Source organism: Adiantum capillus-veneris, chromosome 19 (assembly GCF_014529385.1).
Source record: "Adiantum capillus-veneris isolate H3 chromosome 19, ASM1452938v2, whole genome shotgun sequence".
Classification (NCBI taxonomy): Eukaryota; Viridiplantae; Streptophyta; class Polypodiopsida; order Polypodiales; family Pteridaceae; genus Adiantum; species Adiantum capillus-veneris.
The window spans coordinates 49,957,259-49,980,961 of record NC_140949.1 but is presented as its reverse complement, the minus strand read 5'-3'; the positions used below and the strand labels follow the sequence as shown (position 1 = coordinate 49,980,961).

At 39.7% G+C, this 23,703-nt stretch overlaps 1 protein-coding gene across 1 annotated transcript; it reads left to right on the top strand.

Annotated features, from left to right (window-relative positions):
- Positions 1–319: 319 nt before the first annotated feature.
- Positions 320–2,629, top strand: LOC147433991 (putative F-box protein PP2-B12). The gene is made up of 4 exons (XM_086490621.1): positions 320–676; positions 750–763; positions 957–1,075; positions 1,553–2,629. The coding sequence occupies exons 1-4, from the start codon at positions 469–471 to the stop codon at positions 2,193–2,195; spliced, it is 984 nt and encodes a 327-aa protein (XP_086346747.1). The 5' UTR covers positions 320–468; the 3' UTR covers positions 2,196–2,629.
- The last annotated feature ends 21,074 nt before the right edge of the window (positions 2,630–23,703 follow it).

The window sequence follows — 23,703 nt, the reverse complement described above, 5'->3', positions numbered from 1 at the left end:
CCCGGTTAGATTTTGAGCTTGCCTTGAAGAAAAGTGGGAAATTTTCACAAGTTTTAGTGTAATTACCGGCAAAAGCTTCAAAACTTGACCTAAAAACCAGGAGAACTTCAAGTTTGCCCTTATTTTCTTAGGGTTGGGAAAAATGTATTTTTCTAGCCTTGGGGAGGTATCCTATGGTGGGTCCGGAAATGGGAAATTCGAATTGTCCTTCATTTAATATGGTTACGCCATGAAGGCAACACGCACCTTTCCTCCGCCCCGTCTGAACCCAGCCTGGAATTTTCCTTCCTTAGTTCTTCGTCAGTCAGTCTCGAGGCTCGCGATAGACCACCCCCCCCTCCCCCCCAACCACACACACACACACACACACAACCACAACTGCTACACGCAGAAGCTACCTCTTTCAATCACACCAGATTCCCAATCTGCATCGCAAGTCAGTTTCGTGGGCAATATTAGACTCTGGAGATGGATGCAGGGAGAGAAGACACTTCTGCCCAGCATCCATTAGCAACACAGGAATGGTTAACATCAAGCATTCTTCTGAAATTTGCCGAATCTGCGGATGATGTGTCTGGTCTTTGCGAGCTCGCGCTCATAAACAAAAACTTCTCTGCGGCTTCCAACTCGGACCAGCTTTGGCAGAAGCTACTGCCTCCTGCTTCCCACCTGGAACGTGCAGCTCTATCGCAACTCAATAGGGTCTAGGAAGGCTCTCTATCAACGTCTTTGTCGACCCATTTCGCTAGCCGGAGGATTGCAGGTACCTATAGGCATTGACCTTAGTCAGGAATGATTTTTTATGTCATATGTGTGTATGTGTGTTCATTTATGCTATACAGTGTGTAACGTTATATGTGACCATATGTGTGTATGTGGTCATTTTGTATGTCATATGTGTGTACGTGGGTTCATTCATTGGAAGTCTCATGACTTGGTAAAAGTTCCATTTGCAGAAGTTTTGGCTTGACCGTCGAACCGGCGGAGAATGTTACATGATGTCAGCAAGAGCAGTGACTATAATTTGGGGCTCTAGCCCGCAGTACTGGGTGTGGCCACGATGCTCTGATGCTTGGTGGATTTCTATCTCTATATTTTTGCTTGTCATATTCTGTGTGACCTCAGTATAAACTTTGCCCACTCGATTCTTCCAGAGCTTTTGCTTAAATGTTTGTAACCATTTTCACATGCTGGATGAGAAGAATTTATTGTGGAATTGGGGCATCATATTGCAAGTGATGAGCTATTGATTGATAATCATTTTCACATGCTTAATGACAAGAACTGTGTCAAGTTGTAGCACCTTGAAAATCGATAGTTGTCGTAACTTTGCCCACGGCATGTTGATTTCCACATTCTTCGTTAGAAAGTGGTAGACGAAGAAGAAGAAGAAGAAGAAGAAGAAGAAAAGTTTTAGTGTCATAGGAGCGATCCCAAGAGACATTGGATTAAAAAGCTACTTGCAGTCACACATTGACCTCTGTACATAGTTCTTATTAGGTTGTATTTCCCACTTGTCTTTTCTAGACCTTATTTCTCCTTTATGTGTCAGGTTTCCAGAAGTGGCATGCTTGCGCTCCGTGTGCTGGTTCGAGATAAAGGGCAAGTTCCAGCAGCCACTCAAGCCAGGTTCTTACACCGTATCCTTCAGAATGCAGATACGCAATACGTCCTGTTGGAGGAGGAGCCCCATAAAGCTTTCACTGCGAAATGTCTCCTACGGACACGAGTCTATCAACTCATGCACCCTTTTTCAAGGCCAATTTCCAATCAGTGGTCCTGCACCTCTCTCTCCTCCAACAGAAAGCCAACTGCCTCATCACAACACTCATGCATGGATTGAATGTGATGTAGGTGAGTTCACTGTTGAAGAGAATGAAAGCTGTCCTGTTGAAGTGGAGTTCGCTATGCGCGAAATCAAGGTGCTGAATTGGAAAAATGGGTTTTTGTTGGATGGTGTTTTCATAAGGCCTAGCAATGTTGTGAATGCTCTTGAAAGACGCACTATATCAATTGTTCAAGAGGGATATATTGATCATTATGAGGAGGTTGTCGACGTCGACGTCGACGTCGACGACGATGGCGATGGTGAGTTTGTGGATGGTGTTGATGATGATGATAATGATGATGTGTTTGTGGATGGTGTTGAAGATGATGCCGATGATTCGAATGATGATGATGAGGGAGCTATTTGAGCATGCAAGCATCGATGAAAGAGCTAATGTAGGCGAAGACTTGAAGCAGGTGTTATGGGGTTCAAATTTGTGGAGTTGGAATTTTGCTTGTGGCTTAGTTACATTATCAATGAGCTCTATGATGAAAATGAAGGGAGTGGAGTGCTCTTGATGGAGACTGTAGGGGAAAGTTTTGAAGGATCATGAGTGGGCCTTCATGATGGATAGCAAATTTGTAATTCACAGTTTGGTTTTCTGGGGCAACAATCAAAAGTGCATTATGCATCCATAGTTTTTTCCAAACATTTCCATAAGGCAAACACATACGGGTATGGAAGTATGATTCAACCCTTGAACTTCAAGCATATTAGACCCTAATTTTATTTGGAAGTACAAAAACGATTGTACATGGTAAGTGCTCATAGCACGAGAGAAATAAAGAACTTTTCACATCATACTCTAGTCTTGAAACTACTAAGAATTTTAATTTTCAGTTATGTCCACATCAACCTCATTAGAATTAGCTTGATTTTTCTTGCAAATTTTGGCCAATTATGTTTTTGTTTTCCACATGGGTATGGAAACAATTTTTCGTACTTGTATGGTTCAACAACATATGCAAGTATGGTTGCAGCTATGTATTTGGTCTTGTTCACAATAGTTTTTGATCTCATGATGCATAATTTTTGCAATTGTTGCGCTTTTTATTGACAATTTGAGTTTGAAGGCTCAAAGTGAGCTTTGATAAACCTTATTGCACATTGCATAATTTTGTTAAGAGAATCCATTGTGTCGTAGCCTATGACACAAGAAAAGCTTTTTCAAATTTGAAGAGAGCATTGGACCTCTCCATAAAGCAATTAGTGCGATAAATACCACAAAACTTGTATGAACCCATATGGGGCCATTGAACTTCACAAATGAAAACATGCATTTGAAATTTAAGGTTTTTTTTTGATAAAAACTTGAGACTTCTATTAAGCAGAAATAGAGACAATTCAAAAATTCATTTTCGTTTGCAAGGCCTTAAGAAATCAATGTAAGAGCACTCCACCCTTCAAAGGGAAAGCTTCATTTATCATGCAGTATTAGAGTCTGAATTCCCAATCTAATTTTCATTAGTGTCTTCATCATTGAGCACAAATATAGGCGCTTTTTGCCTCTGCAATGAAGAAAATAGTTTATATCTCTCTCAAATAACTACTTAATACTCTTTAGCTACATGATACACTATTGACACAAGGTGCAAGGCCCTTTGGATTCCCTCCCCTCGGAAGATACCATTGCAATAGCCATGGGGGGAGCTGCCCTGTAAGAATTGACAATGCCTAGATTTCTCTGAGTGGTGTCTTACATGAGATGTACAAGTGGTGTACTATGGCTATGGGGAAGGCATGGTGAACATGTTTGGTATGGAGCCTTTTCATAGTAGTGTGGAATCTGTAGTTAATGTAGTGCGGTAGTTGGGTAACAACACACCAGATTGATATTTCATTGTTGTTGGTCTCTTGCGGTAGTTGGGTAATAGCTCACCCAATTGATATTTCATTGTTGTGATCATTCTCAAGTTGGTAGAGGCGTAAATCGCTCATATTATATACAAGCTTTTGAGCCTCTAACACTTGCCACTTATGTGCTACCGAAAGAGATTCAAATGACGTTTTAGATTACTTGCTCTTGGACTCTTAAGATCAATATGTACTACACTTCTTCCACAGTAAGTATATGAGTGCATTTGTTTGTTCCTGGTTCCATTTCCAAACCTTCAATCTCTTTATTTTGCACTTTAGGATTTTATCGATCCTTTTGTAGCTCTTCTAGAGTGAGGCTTCAAGGTAAGGAGTCTAGCATTGATCCCTCCTTCCGGATAGTATCCGAGGTAAAAGATGGTTGCTTTTGAGAAGGTGACACAAGAAGTTTTAGACAAATTCTCACAATAATTCCCACACTGCGACTTACCTCAACATCATGAGTTTCTGTGAGGGAGGCACCGCATACCTAGCTAGGTACGATTGGGGGCAGGGGACCGCCGGCCTTGGGTTCCCCTGCCCCCAGTTGTACCTAGCTAGGTATGTGGTGCCTCTCGAGCAGAAGCTCATGATGTTATGCATGGTATGAAAAACACTGAAAAAGACTCCGTTTTCCTACATGAGAATATTACTACTACATGAGAATCTTCTTCTGTGATACTACTAGAGTAGCTTTTTTTTGGGGGTATTGGGTCGTTTTCTTCAATTCTTTGGCTTCCCTTCCCCCCAAAGGTCTTGGTCTTCCCCCTTTGAGCATCCTTGAGTTATTCTCACATGTAGGAGAGTTGTTTTGGCAAGGAGAAGCTCTTTTGAGATCACTTAGGATGGGCTCACTATGGCTACATTGGATAGTAGGTCTCCCACAAAATCTTTGCCCTTGCTTTTCTTGTATCCAGATTTGAGTTTTCATTGTCTTATCTAGCCGTTTTTGCATCTCTTTGTTCTTATGCCCTTTAGAAGGTAGCCTTCTATTCAGGGTCGTGTTAGGATAGATTTTTTCTCTTGAACTTTGAGTGGTCAAAGTTGGTACTTTCCTTGAATCTTCATCTTGACTAGTCGGGGTTAATTCCTTGACTATCATCCGTTGTTTTTTTTTGGGCTTCCTTTTTTGCTTTGGTTAGTTCCCTTTGCTCAATTTTATCTTGAGGACTTGGCAATGGTTTCATAACCTTGCCTTTTTCTTGGTTTTCAAGATCTTCCTCAAAAGAGTGATCCTCCCCCTCATTTTTGTAGTCAGACATTGGGGTGTGAGGGCTTGTAAGTGGTGCAGTGTTAAGGGGTGAGTTTTGCTCATCTGGTAGGGGATTAGAGTTGTTTTTAAAGCTTAAAAGATTTTCCTCCTTGTGTTCATGCAATGGAGATAAAACTTTGGCACTGCCTATTGATTGGGACCCTTTGCTTGATGGTTTTTGCGAGCTTTCCCATGGAGGTTTAGTTGTCGTATTAATGGTACTTATTCATTGTTTGCTTGAGGCTCCTTGCTAGTTTCTCCTTCTTCTTAAGAGTGCTTGGAGTGGATAGAGTGTTCAAAATGGGAAGAGAGTAGAAGACTCTAAGTTCCCCGTTTCTCCTTCATCTTTAGAGTGCTTGTAGTGGATAGAGTGTTCAAAATGGGAGCGAGTAGAAGACTCTAAGTGCCTCCCCCCCCGATAGTGGCTTCTCCACTAGCTCCCGTTCATAAGACCTCCTCATTTGTTCAGATACAACCTTCCTTTTGGGCCTTGAGGAACTGTCTCCCCATTGGTTATCAACTCCTTCCAACACTGATTCCTTAGATACATGAGATTTTCTACAAGAAAGGCTCGATCTTTATTGAGCTCCCTTTCTAGGTCTCCTTCTAGAGTATTGCATTGGGACGAGCATTGTGGGCACAATAGGAAGTGGTAAGTTCTTTACTTGGCTACGAGCTGCATAATCCAATCTTGTCAAGGCTAAAGACCCACTAAGAAAGCTTTTCTTTTCACTTTTGGCTTTGCTCTTTTTGGTGATGAAAATGTTGTGGGCTACCTTGTGAAGATCATGGTGTAGGGTCATGCCCATGTCAAAGATGAGTGCCTTTTGGTCCAAGTATTGGGTTGTATACTCATTGGCAATATATTCCTCAAGGTTGGTGAACCTGTTAGGGTATGCCAAATGAAAATGCTACTTGTGCAAGTGCATAGGGAGTGCTATCGCTTTGAACTTTAAATCCTTCCAAGTTGGATTCTTAGTGGCATGTTCTTTGAAGGTGAGACACTTAACAAGGTTTTCCTTGCAGGTTGGAGATTGTGGTATTGCCCATTGCATCTAGGTTTTTGAGCAACTCGTATGCTCTTTGGTGATTTGCACCCCATGGCTCAAGTTTGAAATAGTCTTGGATTTTGAATAGTTCCCATTGGTGCTTTTCTTCTTCTTGAGTTTCATGCAGCTTCCATGTGGTAGTGGTTAAAATTTGTATGATAAACTCTTCACATGTGGGCGCTTTGAAGCAACCTCTCAAGATGTTTACTTCTTGATTTTCCAATTTCTCATGATGTATCGAGAACTTGGTGGTGTATTGTTTGTTGTAGAGCTTGTAAAGTTTGACATTTGATTACATGTTCTCTTCTTGGAAGGTAAGGGGGTAAGATTCAACGTTCAAAGTTTCCAAAGGATGGTTTAGTTAGGGCTACATGGAGATTGCAACTTGTGCATAGTGATGTTTGTGGGCCCATGCAAACTCCGTCCTTGGGTAATTACCTTTACTTTGTGACTTTCATTGATGATTACTCCATGCATGCATGGGTGTATCCGCTTAAAGGTAAGTGTGAAGTGTTTATGTGCTTCAAGAAATTTCTAGCTATTGTAGAAAATGTGTCTGAATGTACTATGGGCACCCTCCATTCAAATTGAAAGGGCAGTATATGTCTCATGAGTTTTAATGCATTTTTGGCTAGTCATGGGATAAAACAACAATGTACAGTGCCGTATACACCTCAACAAATGGTATTGCTGAAAGAAAAAATAGGTCGCTTACGAAGATGGCACGATGTATGGTCAAGAGTTAAGCTTTTCCGCATTCGTTTTGGCTTGAGGCCATCATGTGTGCTACATATGTACTCAATAAGTGTCCTGCAAAAACTTTGCAATGTATGAATCCTTATGAAGCATGGCATGATAAGAAACCATCTATTGATCACATGCATGTTTTTGGTTGTTTAGCTTATGCTTTGGTGCCACAAATGCACAAAAAATTTGATGATAAGACTGTTAAATACATTTTTGTTGGTTACAATACTGAGAGAAAAGGTTATAGGTTTTACCATCCGCAAATGAAATGTATCTTGGTGTCATAAGATTTTGTGTATCTTGGTGTCATAAGATTTTGTGTTTGTGGAAGACTCTGTTCAACCCTCGTTGTCATGTACTAGAGACAATAATGTAAGCTCACAGGACATTTATGACAGTTTGTTGCCTCTTTTCAGTGGTGGAAACTTAAATGTAAATTTCAATGAGGCAAATGTACAGCCTATGGGGGTTTTTGAAAATGCTATGGATCAACCTATTGCTCATGCCAATGTACATGATGTACTTGATGTGGAAAGGGCTCAGAATGAGCAAGCTAGAGGTATGCCAAAATGGCTGGTGCATACTTTGCATGACAGTAAATTGGATGTACCTTTGTCTAGTCGTACTTGTTCTTGCCATGCTTCTTATGCATCAGATTGCTATGCTTTGGCTATTTCTAGTTTATGTGATGTGGAGGGACCTCTATCTTTTGAGGAAGCACATAATTCAAAAACTTGGATGGCTACCATGCAATCATACTATGATGCACTTATAGAAAAGGACACATGGACTTTATGTGATTTTCCTCCTAGCAAAAAGGTCATTGGTATGAAATGGATTTACGAGGTGACACATAAGTGGGATGGTAAGATTGATCGCTATAAGGCTCAAATTATTGCAAAAGGCTATGCACAGTAGAAAGGCATAGATTATGAAGAGACTTTTGCTCCCACTTGTCGTATGACTTTTCTATGTGCATTGGTAGCTTATTTTGGATGGGTTGTACATCAATCATACATTATTATTTCTTTCTTGAATGGTGACATATTTGAGGAAGTTTATGTAACACAACCTCATGATTTTGTCGAGAAAGGAAAGAAGATAAACTGTGCAAATGTAAGAAAGCTTTGTATGGGTTGAAGTAGTCTCCTTGTGCTTGGTATGAAAAAGATGACACTCATTTGTTTAAACGAGGCTTTTGTAACAGTCCAACAGAAAGCACTTTATATGTAAAACGTGAGGGTGATGTATTTTTCATTGTTGTTCTATATGTTGATGATTTGCTAATTACTGGCCTGAATGAGGCACATATTGCTAAATGTAAGACTAATTTGAATGTTACTTTCAAAATGGAAGATTTGGGGCTTTTGCATCATTACTTGGACCTATAGTTTAAGTAGTGTGATGGTGGTATTGCATTGTGTCAAACATGCTACATAGATACATTACTATGTAAGTTGGACTTGAGGACTGCAGGCCTGTTGCTACTTCCATGGAAACAGGTTTAAAGTTGAGTCTTCATGATGCTGGTGATCCTACCGATGTCGCTCTTTACCAAACTGCTGTTGGATGTCTTATTTATGTATCCAATATGAGGTCGGATATTCAGCTTGTAGTCTCACAGGTCATCAAATTTATGCATAGCCCAGGGTCTAAGCATTGCCAAGCACTTTATGTCTTGGTAGGCTACTTGAATGGCACTTTATATCTTGGCTTGTTTTATCCCAAGGGGGGTTCATTTCCGCCAAATTTACATGCTTTTTGGGACTGAGATTGGGCTGGTTGTTAAGACATGCGAGTGTCCATGAGTGGTTTTTGTTTCATGCTCGACAACTCATGCATATCATGGTTGAGCAAGAAGCAACCTAATGTGGCAACTTGTAGTTGGGAGGCTAAGTACAAGGCAGTCTTCACAACTATAGTTGAGTGTGTATGGCTTGGACACCTTACGACTGACTTGTTGGACTTGACACTTCCAACATCATCTACACTAATAGTTAGAGAGCATTGGCAGTTGCAAGGAACCCAATTTTTCATGCTCTCACAAAGCACATTGAGGTGCATTACCACTATTTCAGAGAGAGACTCTCAACAGGAGAGGTCAGCTTGGTTTATGTACCGACACATGACAACCTTGCATATCTTTTCATAAAGGCATTGTCTCGTGAGAAGTTGGAAGCTTTCGACAAAGCTTTGGGCTTACTCCCCTTTGTGGATTGAACCTGTCCTCAGGGCCTAGCACTTTCCTATACACTATGTGCCAGCTCTCATTCACTGCATCACTCCCAGGGGGGATTTGTTACCATACATATGTGGTAGGTGTGAACACACTTAGGACCATCAAGGCATTTTTTCCCTCACTAGGAGGTTTTTCCCCCCATGCATTGTATATACGCTTGTCACTCTAGGGATAACTTATCTTTCCATTGTGCACTAAGCAATACATACTCTCTGTTGTGTGCCTTGAGCTTCTTCATCTTCTCCAAGCTGTGTGTGTTTCGTTGCAACCCTATTTCCAACAATCACCACGTGGGTGAGGTACCTATAGGAAACCCAAAAAATTTTACCTGCCTGTGTTTCCTCTCATGCAAGAAACTCATAGAGCTATCTGGTGGAGAGTAAGGATGACCATAATGTAAGCATTGGGCATCAAAATGGGGGGAAAAATCCTTTCTCTTCTTCTCTAAGATATCTTTCAACTTTGCAAAAGCAAAAGTGTTGGGACCTTAAATCCTTCCTTGGGGGTTTGCACTCCTAATACCCCATTTCTCTTAGCTAAGATTTTTGTGGCATGCTTAGATCATTTTGGCTCATATATCAAAATTTTGCGGTTTGACACCCTCCAAAATAAATGGGTCTGTTGAGGCTAAGGTCAGAATTTCCAAATACAGACACTAACTCCCCCAACAAGCTTAGATTGTTTTGGACAAGGATGAAGTTTTTGGTTATTTTTTGACTCCCCCAATATTTATACGCCCCTTGGACACCTTGGTTTTAAGTTTTGAGAAAAATTTGACTCCCAAATTCCACTCTATTTGCTTAGATCATTTTGTGCACATTTGGCCTTTTTGTGTCCAAATGGCCAGTATAAGTGTTTGGGAGTCTAATGATTTGCTTGGCATGAGTTTTTTCCACTTAAAATGGTCAAAAAGTGCTCAAATCATTTTGTGCACCAACAACCCTTCTGAAAACTTTTTGTCTCGAGATGGCTTACTTTGGCCTTTACCATCCTGCTGGTGTTTTCAAATCTTAATTTGGACTTATACAGCTCAAGATATGCGATGATTTGCATCGATGGGCTAAAAGCCATCTTTTTGCAGACTTTAAGATCCAATTTTTCTTATCTACACTCTAGTGGTCTTTTTGTCCTACTGTGAGCAAAATCGCTCGGAAACTGACACACACTACCTCATCGATCAGTAAACACGTCGATCATAAACACCTGCCAAGAGTTGAGCGCACTTGAGGAAAAACCCGCTCTGAAATGTTCCTTCGGAGCCGAATGTGTCTTATGTGTGTCGTCAAAGCCAAAAACTGGAGATTTATCGAAGCCAAAACGTCGGAGCAGGGTCGCTCCGGATGGGGGCTAGAGGAGAGTGATGCAGCCTCGCTCGTCAATCTCCTGCAATGTCAAGGTCGGGAGTCGGGGTGCCGAGGATGTGCATTGGAGCCAAATCTACTCCGGAATGAGTGTGGGAGGGAAGTCGATGGCGAAGCTATGCTGGAGGAGAGCCAAGCTGCTCTCGCTACGTTGAATCTGAGAGCGCTTGATGTCACCTTTCACTGTCAGACGAAAGCGTCAATGTTGTAGCCACGTGTGGTCAAGGCCAATGCCGAGAAGAAATTGCCAATGCAAAGCCAAGAAGAATGCCAAAAATATCAAGATCAAAGCCGTATGCTCATTGGAGGAGAGCCAATGTGCTCTCTCTCCCTTCCTTGCTCTATGCCAAAGTCGTCAAAGGGTGTTGGGTTGACGCCAGGGCTTATTCACGTATGTTTGCATATGCCACCTGTGTGTGTGTGTGTGTGTGTGTGCACGTGTGCATGCCAAGCGCTCTCTCTCTCTCTCTCTCTCTCTCTCGTTCTCTGAAATCGGCTCTTCACACTCTTATCCGAGTGTGTAAACACACCCTTGCACACACTCTTCTTCTTCTTCTTAAAAAAATGGCTTCGCTTCTCTGCTTACTGTCAAAAACTTGTGTGAGTGTGTTTCTGATCCACACACATTCACAAGTTCTTCCTAACTTCAACAAACTTTAGCCAGTTGTTTGAATTTGCTTTGCCTTTTCTTTCCACCAAATTATAAGCTTTGCAAAGCTTTACTCATTTCCCAAAACATGCTCCCTCACGAGTGTTAGGATTTGACAGGCAACTCAAAATGTCAAAAGACAAGTATGTAAGAAGTATGCCCTTCTCGATAGAAGGGAAAAATTTAACATTGCCCTTTCAATGACAAAAGAGTAAAAAATGTCCCCTTACACAACACAAAAAACTTAAAGAACAAGCATTTTTCAGCACTACCAAATACTTGTTCATGACAAAGGCCAGCAAAGAGTCGTAGCAACATTCATTTGTACAAATGCAAATTGAATGTCAAGGCATCCATTTTCCATACAAGAAACAAGTAGACTCTATTGGAGAAACTAATCAATTCTTACATTGTCCGAGGCTGAAGCTTAATAGAGGGCAGACTGAGAGCCTGAGAAGAGTTTGAAGGTTGCTCGCAAGTCTATGCTCACGAGTCTGTGTAACAGACTTGGACACTCCAAGTTGAGAATCTATCGCGACAACACAAATAAACACTTTAGAACAATTCACCGTTCACAATTGATTCGGCATTGGCCCGACGGAGTTCCGTGCGTAGAGATATTGGCCCCAAAGACTGGTGCCCCTTTCGATATTTCTTTATGTATTAATATGTGTTCAAAGTACAAGAGTGTGGGCAGGCGTTCACACTCAGACTCTGTCTAGATGCTCTGAGTTGTGAGGCCCTGCCTGCTTATTTAAAGAATACAAAGGGATGCTAAAAGGAGAGCCCCCAAAAACTGAAAATCAAAAACCCCCAAAAGCTTCAAGTTAAAAGCTCCTCGAAAAATAAAGCAAGAGACTCTTTCTCTCTCATTCTTGCTTAATGTAAAATAAAGCATCTTTTAAAGATTGCGTGAGATTTCCAAAAAGCATGCCCAAAAAGCAAATCTGTTGCAATTCAGTCTTCACAATTTTCACTGGCGTCCGTATAACCTGCCACGTGGAAGCTCCACGATCTTCGCCGAAATTTGCGGGACCCTGTTTGTACAGCAGTGCCACGTTAGCAATCAGCCGGATTTCGGGTGTAGGCAGTAGAGAGTGTGTATGTGTGTTGTGGGCATGCCATGTCACAGTTTGTGACACTTCGTGTTGTCACAAGACCTTCCAACTCTCTCATGCGTTGATGTAGCAAATCCCACATTTCTTTCTCCTCTTTTGCTGCATTTCCTTTGTTGTGTGTGGGGATGATGTTAGCCGCCCTTGTGACCATCGACACCCGATATCTTTCCAAATCCCTACAGACACCTACAGAGAGAGGCTGAGAGCAAGAGTTACACTCGCGATGCTCGTGCCGCTGTCTGGAGTCTGGCTCGTTTCAAATTTTGGGTGAGCACTGAGTCGCCCATTTCCCATTAGGTTAAGTTAGAACTTAGAAATCGCCACTGGCCCATTTCCCATTAGAATTTAGAAAATTACCAAATTATGAATGGCTTAACCACAGACCCCGATCCCCCTTATCTACTTTTAATTCTTGTTAATATGTAAAATGTGAATGTGAATGCAAATGTCTCCACTCCTATAGTTGGTGGTCCTTGACCTCAGTTAAACTCCACGAAGGGCTTTCCTAAGGGTTGCCCTTCTAATGACAGGAGAGTGGGATTAGCATTCTTCCATGAGGATGGGCAGATTTTTCCTTCTCCCTTCAAAACACCGCCGTTGCCTCAAAGTGGCCTTCATACGAAGGGCTCGAGAGTCAAAGAAGGGAAGAAGGGCGTCAAATCCTAACACTGTGGACCCTGACCTCCACTTTCCTCTTCATTTTCTTTTCAAACTTTACTTTCAATCCCTAAGCCAAGATTGCTAAGGTCCAATCTCACTTTTCCTTTCCAAACTTCATAGCCCCCATGTCTACACATACACACAACACATAAATTTCTATTTCCATTGCACATGCTCTAATTCTCCTCAAGATTTCATGCCAGTCAAGAGGAGCTTCACACAAGATGAGAGATCCGCTCCAGGTTGCACCAACTCTCCTTTCTATGCAGCTGATCCTTGTCGCATCTGTGCCAAACCGCCTCTGATTTGATGCTGCCAAGCATCAAACTCCGTCACCACCAAGGGAGCACCGTCGATTGCCAAGTCGTAGCTCTGATGCCACTTGTGATTATGCGTGTACTCGTTGTGCGGTGCAATGCATGCGAGGAAAGGGAGAAGCACAAGACGGTGTCGGTGGAGCATCCTCAGGAAGTATATAGTGAGGAGCTCCTTATTCATATGTATATAATGAATAAGAAAGTGTACACACGGTGGGCGAACGATCGGACATTGGACGCTCGGCCCTGTGCAAAGGTGCAACGCCTTTACCCCAACAACTTGGATTTACAAAGAAAGAAAAATCCAAACATAGTGGAATCAATCTTGAAAGCTCATACAACACCATATTTATCCCCTTAAGATACTCCTCTAAATCATCATACCATAAAAACTCTACTTTTTGATTTAGCTTTTGAAGTGGATACAAAAAATTGAAAGTAAATGAATATACCTTGTCATGTACTTCACCTTTTGCATAAATAATATGGCCTTTTTTATGCTTTTAGGGGATTGTAATTCCATGAGCTTTTTTTTTTTTTATAAATGGATATATGTCAATTCCTCCAATTTCCCAAAGAAATCTTGGAATGCATAATTCATGAACCTTTGAAAAGTGGGTGTTGCATTAGTTAGGCTAAAAAGTCATGACTTGAAATGAAAAGCACCCCTATGGTGTAATAAATGTGGTCTTCTTTTGATCTTCCTCTTTTGCAATGGTATTTGGAAATAACCCAAGTAACCATCACAAATAGAGTGCTTTTCATTTCTTGCTACTTTAGTTAGGGTCTCATCTGGGAAAGGAAGAGAAAATTGATCTCTCTTAGCTACTTTATTAAGTGGTCAATAGTTTACACACACCTCCAATTGCCATCCTTCTTTGGATTCACCACCACTAAGGACACCCACTCTAAATTAAAAACGGCTAATAGTAGCTTTCTTATGGCCTTCAACAGTTCCTCCTTTTCAAAACCCAACCTTTATAGGTTTTGTGCTCAAGGGTGTTTTTTTGGTTTAAGTCAATTTGATGTCGAGTACTGTCAAGTCCTCTCACATCAATGTAACTTTGATAAACAAGTCTAATGTTTTTCTTGTACTCTACCTTTCATCATGGATGAGGGTTTTGGATAGCATATCCTCTATCATCTCCTCATTATGTCCTTGTGGTTGCTCGTGTGACTGTGCTCCTTCTATCATCTAAATGAGAGGTTTGAGTCTAATACCCATCACTTCTATGGAGGAATATTTTTGAGTGATGTGGTCAGTGTCTTATTCTTTTGAGGTTGTGGTTGTAAGTTCCTCTTCACTGTCATCCCCCCTTCCAAGTGACCATTTCTACTCTTCTACACGACAAAAACTCCCTTCTCCTCCCAAGCTTCCCACATGCAACTTTGCTAAAATTAGACCACGCCTTGCTTTGCCCAAAATAGCTTTGATACCAATGTGAGACTATGGAGTCTGAGTCGTACCTCACGTCCTAGAATCTTGCCCTTATATAGGCAAGACCTTGAGCTTGGTTCAGACTGGCCTCTAGCCTCTAGACCCTTATCGTGAAACATTTTGTATCTTGGCCTTTTGTATATCCACACTTTGGCAGGCCTATTGAGCACACACAAAGGCCTCTTTTATAGCAAGTATCTTCTATCTAGCTTCCTCTTTACATGAACGCTTCCCTTTTGTATATCCACACTTTGGCATGCCTATTGAGCACACACAAAGGCCTCTTCAATAGCAAGTTGCTTCTCTCTAGCTTCTTCTTTAAGTGAACGATCATGTCCCTTGCATGTTCCACATTGCTCTAGAAAACGAATGACAATCCTCCCACCACTTCCCCATTGCTCGTGCATACTGAAGTGAGAGCATGGCATGCATTTGACAGCACTGCCCATGCTATTTGTAATATGCTTGAACTTCAACACAAAGTAGATATGTCCAACTCTTAAACTTGACAAATACTCAAAATAGCTAAGACGTTTAGACCATAGATACTATTATTTGAAGGTTTGGGACTAATGCCTTACTCACTCAATGGCATAGTTGCCCACCTATGATTGTTATCCCATGTATTTTTAATGGAAATTGGGACTTACTTGTGCAAGGCCAGAACCTGTACTGCCAATTTTTTTATAGGGTTAGGCCTCTATCATTATGTTGGTATTTGGATGCCACCATTTTGCCCAGTAATTTTTCATATTCCTGCTTCTTTGTTCTGTTGTTGGTAAGTTTGCATTTCTCTGCTTCTCTTATTTCTTTTATTGTACATTGTTATTCCCTTTGGCTTGACTAATGTTCCAACTACTTTTATGACACATTAATATTCTCTTAAGACCATCCTTCGGCAAGTTTCCTAACGTGTTTCTTGATGACATCCTTGTTTATAATGCTACCAAACAAGAGCATTTAAATCATCTTCGGCAATTATTATGCCAGCACAAGCTTCATACCAAGGAGAGTAAATGTGACTTTCTTCAGACACAAGTACACTACCTTGGTCATATTATTTGCAAAATAGTATAGCAAAGGATACTTCCAACATATATGCTATTCTGCACTAGCCTCATTCTACTAATTTGGAGGAACTCAAAGTCTTTATAGGATTGGTAGTTTTTTACCATAATTTTGTTAAGGGTATAAGCATGTTAATGTGGCACACTATTTGTGCTAACAAAGCATACGGTAGATAGCGTATGAAGGGAATATAAAGCAAACATAGCATGTGGGATTTACATGAAGCTTAAGGGATCCACTCTTTATAGATTAGGACATGCCACTTGCAAGTGGAGAGTCTTAAAAAAAAACCTTATTTATGAATGGTATATGGTAATCGTGACCCCCCTTCTTACACTTATAAGAGTTGTAGAGGCAAAAATTATTATACCCCTAGCTTATAAGGTTTTGTATGCTTCTTTTGAAACACAATATGGGTAAATGTATTGTATAATAAAACTCTCTTTTGTATTTATTTAAAGCAGTAATTTATGTCACTAAGACCTTTATGGGATTCTTCTTACTTCTAATCTTCAAATAAACCTAACCCCATAAGAGAGAAAAAAAAAAGTACTCATTAGGTGATCCGTGCTAGCAGGCGAGAAAGTACCGATAAGCTTGATTTCATTTCTTTGAAAAGGATCTAAGTCTTATAATATCAAGAACCAAAGTTTTGTTCACTTTGGATGGGAATTAAAAATATTGTATTTGCAATATTGGCTATATTCATCAAATTGTGTGTCTATATATGTCTATGGAGATATATACTATTGATGGACTCCCATAGAGAGAATATATGTTCCTCTCCTTCCAATACATCTTTATCTCTTCTTCTTCCCTTTTCCTCCTCCCTCTCAAGTGATACTTATACCTCTCTCTCTCCCCCCCCCCCCCCCCTTCCCAATTATAAGTTTAGCAGGGGAAAATATTGACAGTCTACTCCTAACTTGTATGCTTATTTAGAGTTTTAAATAACTCCCCTCCATTCCATTGCACTTGCATGGTACAATAAGTTTTCCATGGTTGATCCACTGGGGCATGAAGTTATTTCACAAATATTCTTGGATAATTGAAAAGATAATTTGAAGTCATAATTCCAAGTGATAGTGGAGGGACATCTAGTCACTTGCATTTTCGTGGCATTTAATTCAAACATTTGGGGCAAAGACATTACAAAGAAGTAGTGGTATAGTGATGAGGAAGGGAGGGAGAGGGGAAATGGGGGCCATGAGTAGCAAGGGGAAACCAAAAAAATTCTTGGTGTGGGGAGGGAATGCAAGGGGATACTATAGGTAGGGGAAAATTCATGTCTTCACAGAGCGCATTGAAGGTTGGATCTGATAGAAGGCATTCATTTATGGCAAAGAAATGATCCAAAAGAAGAACAAAGCAGATTCTTCTCCTAACCATTTTGAAGAAGGTGAAACTACTTGAGAACTTCCCAATGAAGCAACACTCCACTAGTAGTTACTTCTTACATGTTAAGTTACATTTCTCTCCTATGGTAATTTGTTGTATTCCTACCTTATTGCATACATTCAACAAATTAGGTGTATGGATTGCATGTATTGCATGTAATTGTAAAGTGGTGCATGCAGGTTTTTGTTTTCCAGCATATGATACGTGAGGTGCTACCCGTGATGCCCTATCTGTGATGCTTGTAGATCGTTTTTTAAGTCATGTCTTAAATTTCTAGGTTGATGGAAGAGCCCAAAAGTTCACGAGGCACTTGTAGAGGAGTTTCTGTGAAACAATGGAGGAGTTCCACATTGAGTATGGTCTTCCCATGGAGGGTGCAGATGCCAAGCTTGTAAGGTGGGAGAAATTCATTGATGCAGAGTGGTATTTGATCTTTAAATAAGTAAAAGACAACAATCAATACATGGTCAAATGCATTTTTCTTTGTATTGAAAGGTATGATAAAGTCATGTAGTTCCACTACAAGGTTTAGAAACCACCCATGAATGAGATAACATCTACATTTTCCAAGGGCTATGTGAAACAATTTAGTCAGTAATAGAGGTAGCAAAATCCACCATTGTATTCAACTACATAGAATTTGTTGTAGCACAGTTGTAGAAGATTTGGGGAAAGGGCTATTATGATTGCCATGTCTATGTAGTTTAAGTAGGGTGAAGTGAAGGAGAAAAGTCCAAAAGACACTCATGCGTTGAGTATAATGATATTTGAGAGGTAAAGCTTCTATATAAAAGACCATTAGTGGTAAACTGGAAGCTATTGACATTGATTCGATGTCACATGTGCTATATTTGATCTTTGAAGCACCCATCAACCCCATTTTTGCATTGCATGCTTTCCTTGACAATCTTATTGTATGCATATAGAGTGCTCGGGGGGGTTCACCGTTCAGTATCCCCCTATATAACGTGCGTTCGTGCGGTATTGAAAAAACCTCTCTTTTAACATGTCTCAATGAATAAAATGACCCCATATTTTAGGATTTTTTTTTTCAAAATTGAATATAAAAACCCCTTATTTTAATGTATCTCTGTTAAATTGCCTAAAATTTTGGCATATTAAAACTCCTTTTGAACTCACGTTATACATTAACATGATTACATGGTGCATCCCCCGAGATAAAGTGTCCAAAAATTTCACACTTGCATTAGGAACTCTTTCTTTGTTTCTCTTAGGAACTCACCTTGCATGAAGAGATACTTAAAAGCCAAGGGCTCAACTCAATAAGAACATATACCAAAGGCATGCTTGTCTCACCAAGTTTTTTCCCTTTGGTCATCTAGGTTTAAACCTTAGTTAAGAAACACTCATCACTATCCTCTTGTACATATTACTTCTACATAGTACATTATAAATAAAGAACTTGCTACCAAAGCTCAACGATCAAAGAATCCGTTCGAGGACATACATGTTTAAGCTATACTTTGCCCAAAGTAGGTATAGTCTTCAAAGTCAACACAACAAAGCTCCATAAAAAATAACTTGGACTATATGAAGAGGCAAATAAGCTCAACTTGAGTGCATTTAGAGATCTCATGTGCATTTAAGCTATACTTTGCCCAAAGTAGGTATAGTCTTCAAAGTCAACACAACAAAGCTCCATAAAAAATAACTTGGACTATATGAAGAGGCAAATAAGCTCAACTTGAGTGCATTTAGAGATCTCATCGATATGAAAAATCCCTACAAGACATAAAAAACTATCTTCACAAAATTGCAATATCAGAGGATGTATCCACATAAGTTAGATAGTAGAGGCTTCTCTCAATGTCATTTATTAGGCTGCATCATCAAAATTAGTACAACTATCAACACATGGATTGCGCTCCATGTACCTCCAAACAGTGGGAGGAGGAAAAGAGGTCAATCGATACATAAAGTGATGCTGAATGCAAGGCCATAGGGGTTTTTCTACAACATCCTATGAACAAGGTAAAAACCCCAAATCTAGGTAAAACAGACCAGAATGAGAACCGACAGATAAACTAACTCCACAACTTGTGGAAGTTTAATGCCAAAATGCCCAACATAACATGGTACATGCATGGTATTAAGCTCAAAGTAAAGCACCAAAAATGATGGATCGCAATTGATCATTTGTGGCAAAAGCAGAAGAGGACCTCAACATCTAGCAGACAATGAAAAATAAGCAGGAGCTAATGAAAACTTCAAAGATCGCCAAAACAAAAACATTGAGCTAACAATTTCTCCAGACTTGGTGAAAAAGTCAGAGAGTTGGCGCAGTAACAGTATAAGTCAAAATACAATAAAATCAAACTACTAGCTACCTCGAAGTAACAAAGGAGAGAATGTGTTAGCAAGACCAGGAATCAGAGATGGCAAGGTTTGCTTACAAAAAATGCTAGAGATAGGAGTCATGGTAAAACACACGAAGATATGGCCATATGACAAAATTTGGGGCTAACTTTTGTCTTTTGATTTAAATTTGCATTGAACTTCACCAATAGGCTTAAATTAGTCACTAGAACCAAGCGTATAAGTTTTACCCCTAGATGTTACCAATAATGGATTGTGATTCGTGTTCCTTACCTTTTCAAAATTTGACCACAGAGGTCTAGTCTAAAGTGTCAAGACAAAGCCAACCATATGATGTTTTCATGTTTTGAAGCTAGAACACTAAACAAAAGTCAAATCTTGACTTAAAGCTCTGAAAAGTGCAAAATATCACCTAAAATTCAAACCAATGATCTAAATTAAAAAAGATCATGCCCAAATGATTCTATTAATAAAGTTGAATCAAACCATACATCAAAAGTTAATGTAGCAAAAATTGAAGGATCGCAAATTAGAAAAAGAATGGGGTCTATGAGGGCCTCTTTGTTTGGTAGTTTAAGGGAGTCAAACCTCTCAAAAAGACAAATTTTGAATTCAAACAGGTTAAACGGCTAGTTTATTTGAATTGAAATTTCCTCCCAAATGAAATTTAAAAATCAAGCGGACAAACCATAGCATGTAACTTATCTACGGAATGAGCTTGGCGTGTAGAATATAGATCTATAATCTCCGCTCAAATTGGAGATCATATGTAGGAGTTATGGAAGGCCAAAAATCATAAAGTTGTGCATCCCCTTTTTTGGGGGAAAAGAGCATCCTTTGACCACTCTTACACCTCTCCTGTACACCCACCATTCTTACACTCATGGTATACATCTAATTGTCAAAATGTTAATCACCTCCATAATCTCATGCCAAATAAAGAGGCCCTCCAAGACCCCATCCTCTTCCTAATTAGCACATGCTAGCTTGTACACTTGTTTCTAGGGCTAGTTGAAGTCAACTTCACTAGTTGAAGTCAACTAGTGAAGTTTGTTCAAGTTTGGATTGAAATTATACTAGCTATGTCTATTTTTGTTTTATGGTCAGGTTATGGTCATTGGCACAAAAAGTGGAGTTCAGTCAGTTGGTTTGTGGCTAGCTTTGAATGTACTTTATAGGATTCCTTGATGACAAAGAGACAAACTAAATCACACCAAGGCATAAATCACTCAAGGGAGGGAAAGCGTTTTCACCTAAAAGGACTTTTGAAGCTCTTCACACCCAAAGCCGACTAGATTGAAGACAAGCCTGCACATGGTCGTGTCAAGGGATGACACAAGCTAGGAAGGAGTGCTAAAGTCCTCATTTGTAATCATATTTTGATTCTACATATTGTAAATAAAGATGAATTCATAGGTTACCATGCAATCAAAATTGTCCTACATGTAAATGTATATTTACCATGGGAACTGAGCTTAGAGACCATGTTTTATTATGCAAACAATATTGTCCTACTTAATTCTAATGTAAATCTATATTTCCCACGAGAACTGAGCTTAGAGATCATCTTTTAGAAGCCCTAGGTAGAAAAGTCAATTGTTGAGAATATAAGAAAGAACTCTATGTATGGTGAAGGAGCGAAGTAAGCAGAGCTATTTATTAATCGACGTATCTTGCAATCTGGTAATCCAAATCAAGTTCCGTTAAGTGCATTGTGTTTCTCTCCTCTTTCTCTATCTTTTGAGTGTGTTCATTGGCGATTTTTTGAATGTTCTCTTCTACAATACTATGTGAGCCTTAATTTGGTATTCTATTAATGTATTCAATGTTAAATGATAATCATTTGATAGGAGGTTGTTCCTAGGCCTTAGGAAGTGCTGTTAGACTGTTTCTATTCCTGTCTAATACTAGTTTCCTCTTCCATAATATTGATTCTAACTCTTTATGTAGGTTGGCATGTATTAAGTGCCATTTATAATTTGAAGACCAGTAGTTAGGGATTTACCTAACAACTTTTGTACATCTACACATGCACCTAAGGGACAAAGTCTCCTATGAGGGAAAATAGAGCCATGGAGTTCCTTAGTGTATTCATGCACATAATTATCATATCAGATTACAAGGGTGACCCCACCAATAGCCATTAATAGCTCCTTTAGGCCTTTAATCTTTGCAAGAAATACATCAAACCCATTGTCCTTGTTGACAATCTTGATTCTAACTCTTTATGCAGGCTGTCACTTTTTGCTCTTAAAAACAATTGCTCAAGAAGCCCCTACAATGAAATAATACTAATGAGAAAATGCCAAAACCATTCAAAACTTTCGTTCTAAGATAGAAAATCATTTAAGGAACATGTCATACTCTTTTAAAATCAAATCAGTTTTAAAATGACCCCTAAATCATAATTTACATGTCTTAGAAGTAGTATGCGATCCATATGCGACCTCCCAAAACAAAATTCATAGGCCCTAAATGTAGAGATAAGGGTGGTTGAATCTTGTAGGCACTCCACCACTTGCAAGAGCTCTAGAATGGAGGGGCTCTTTTTGAGTGTATTCATTGATGGTTTACTGAAGGTTCATTTCTACACTATGTGAGCCTTAATTTGCTACTTTAATAATGTATTCAAGGTTAAATGATAATGTTTCAATAGGAGGTTGTTCCTAGGCCTTAGGAAGGGCTATTAGGTCATTTCTATTCATGTATTGGTGGCCTGGAAATTGATGGATCATGATTTGTGCACCTCTTCAAATCAATCCTTCAGAGTCCAAATTTGTTCTAATAGTCCTTGCCTATACTCTCCTAGAGTTTCGTAGCATTTCGAGCTCATTTAGTTGAGAAACCATCAAATGATTAGTTGGCATGAGGATCGATGACGAGACTGATTGTTGAATGTTGGTTAGTGGTTGCTCTTATTCATCTTTCTACGTATGTTCACTTTGTTGTGATTGACAACCCACCAACACGTCTCCATGACCCGTCCAAGTCGCTTCCCCAAGAGTATTGACATATTGTATATGTTGGAGCCAGCAGATAGCTATGTTGTAGACGTCCATCACGGTGATCCGCTAACAACGGGTTAATTTAAATAGTCAAGCTACAAAATGTCCAAGATATGATATATCTAAGAGCATGGTTGCTGCATACAGAGACGTGGACGAGCTTGCAAAATATATAAATAATATGCTACATACAACAAAATACACGAATCTGCATACCTAACAATCGCAAATACACAAAATATACAAATAATATGCTACATACAACAAAATACATGAATCTGCGTACTTGGAAATTGCACATACACTGCACAAGATAAAGAGGGAGAGAGAGAGAGAGAGAGAGAGAGAGAGAGAGAGAGAGAGAGAGAGAGAGAGAGAGAGCCAAAGAGCATGTGCAGGCGCACCTCCTAGAGCGGAGTGCTATGCCGGCACAGCGAGAGAAAAGAGAGGTGAGGAGAGAAGAAAGACATAGGAGCTGGGCGCAATCTCCCCCCGTGCAAGAGTGACCATTTCCCTCTAGCACGTATTTGATTTATAGATTTGTTGAATGGTCAATGTGAGTACAAACTGGCCGGCCGGTCATAAATGGCCGAAGCTCATAAAAGAGCACTTGAATAATAAAGTGTACAATATATATATTTGTTTGCATAGGCCTAGATCGGTCAAGCCTTTTCCACCTCTCAGCTATAGTAAATAGTAAAATATTAGTTCCATAACAATGGTATTGATTTAGAAGGGCACATAGTCAAAATTAGAGTATTTGACCACCATACCATAATGAGAGCCAAAGAATAGTGAACATATAAATCATCCAAATCAATTATAAAGCATATGAATTGTGTCTCATATAGCAAGGATAAGTCTAATTTGGTACAAATCTAAGCAGTGGTAAAATCCATAAACTCTAAAAGAAATTACAAAAATTTATACTAGTCAAAACTCATCATCCATGTGCACGTGTTATGGTAAATTCTTAATGATTGCATTACCCAGGAGTATTGACATATTGTGCATGTTTGTGCCAAATATTTATGCTATAAATTTCCATCGCGGTGATCCACTAACAATGGTTAATTTAAATAGTCAAGTTACAAAATGTCCAAGATTTGAAATATCTATGTTAACCACCGACGTCCAGTTCTAGTAGTCATGGGCCAAGCTTCTCGATCCAATAGGAAAAGGGTAAGGGTGATCGCTAATGAGAAGTGCACTCTAACTGGAAAATTCAAGGGTTAGTTGGCTAAACATGGGTGCCCAAGTGTGAATGGGCGAGCTCATGTAAAAGTCACCTAAACCTAAAAATCACTCATTCTCTCATTCTCTCATTTGTGAAATTGAAGAGTGCTCTTGCTCCATCTCCATCTTCTTCTTCATCTCCTTGTG

What these genes read in the sequence shown, in the direction of transcription:
- LOC147433991 (XM_086490621.1), top strand. Translation starts at nt 469, where the DNA reads ATGGATGCAGGGAGAGAAGACACTTCTGCCCAGCATCCATTAGCAACA. An exon ending in CCACGATGCTCTGATGCTTG is followed by an intron (nt 1,076 to 1,552) that starts GTGGATTTCTAT and finishes TTTATGTGTCAG; the next exon opens with GTTTCCAGAAGTGGCATGCT.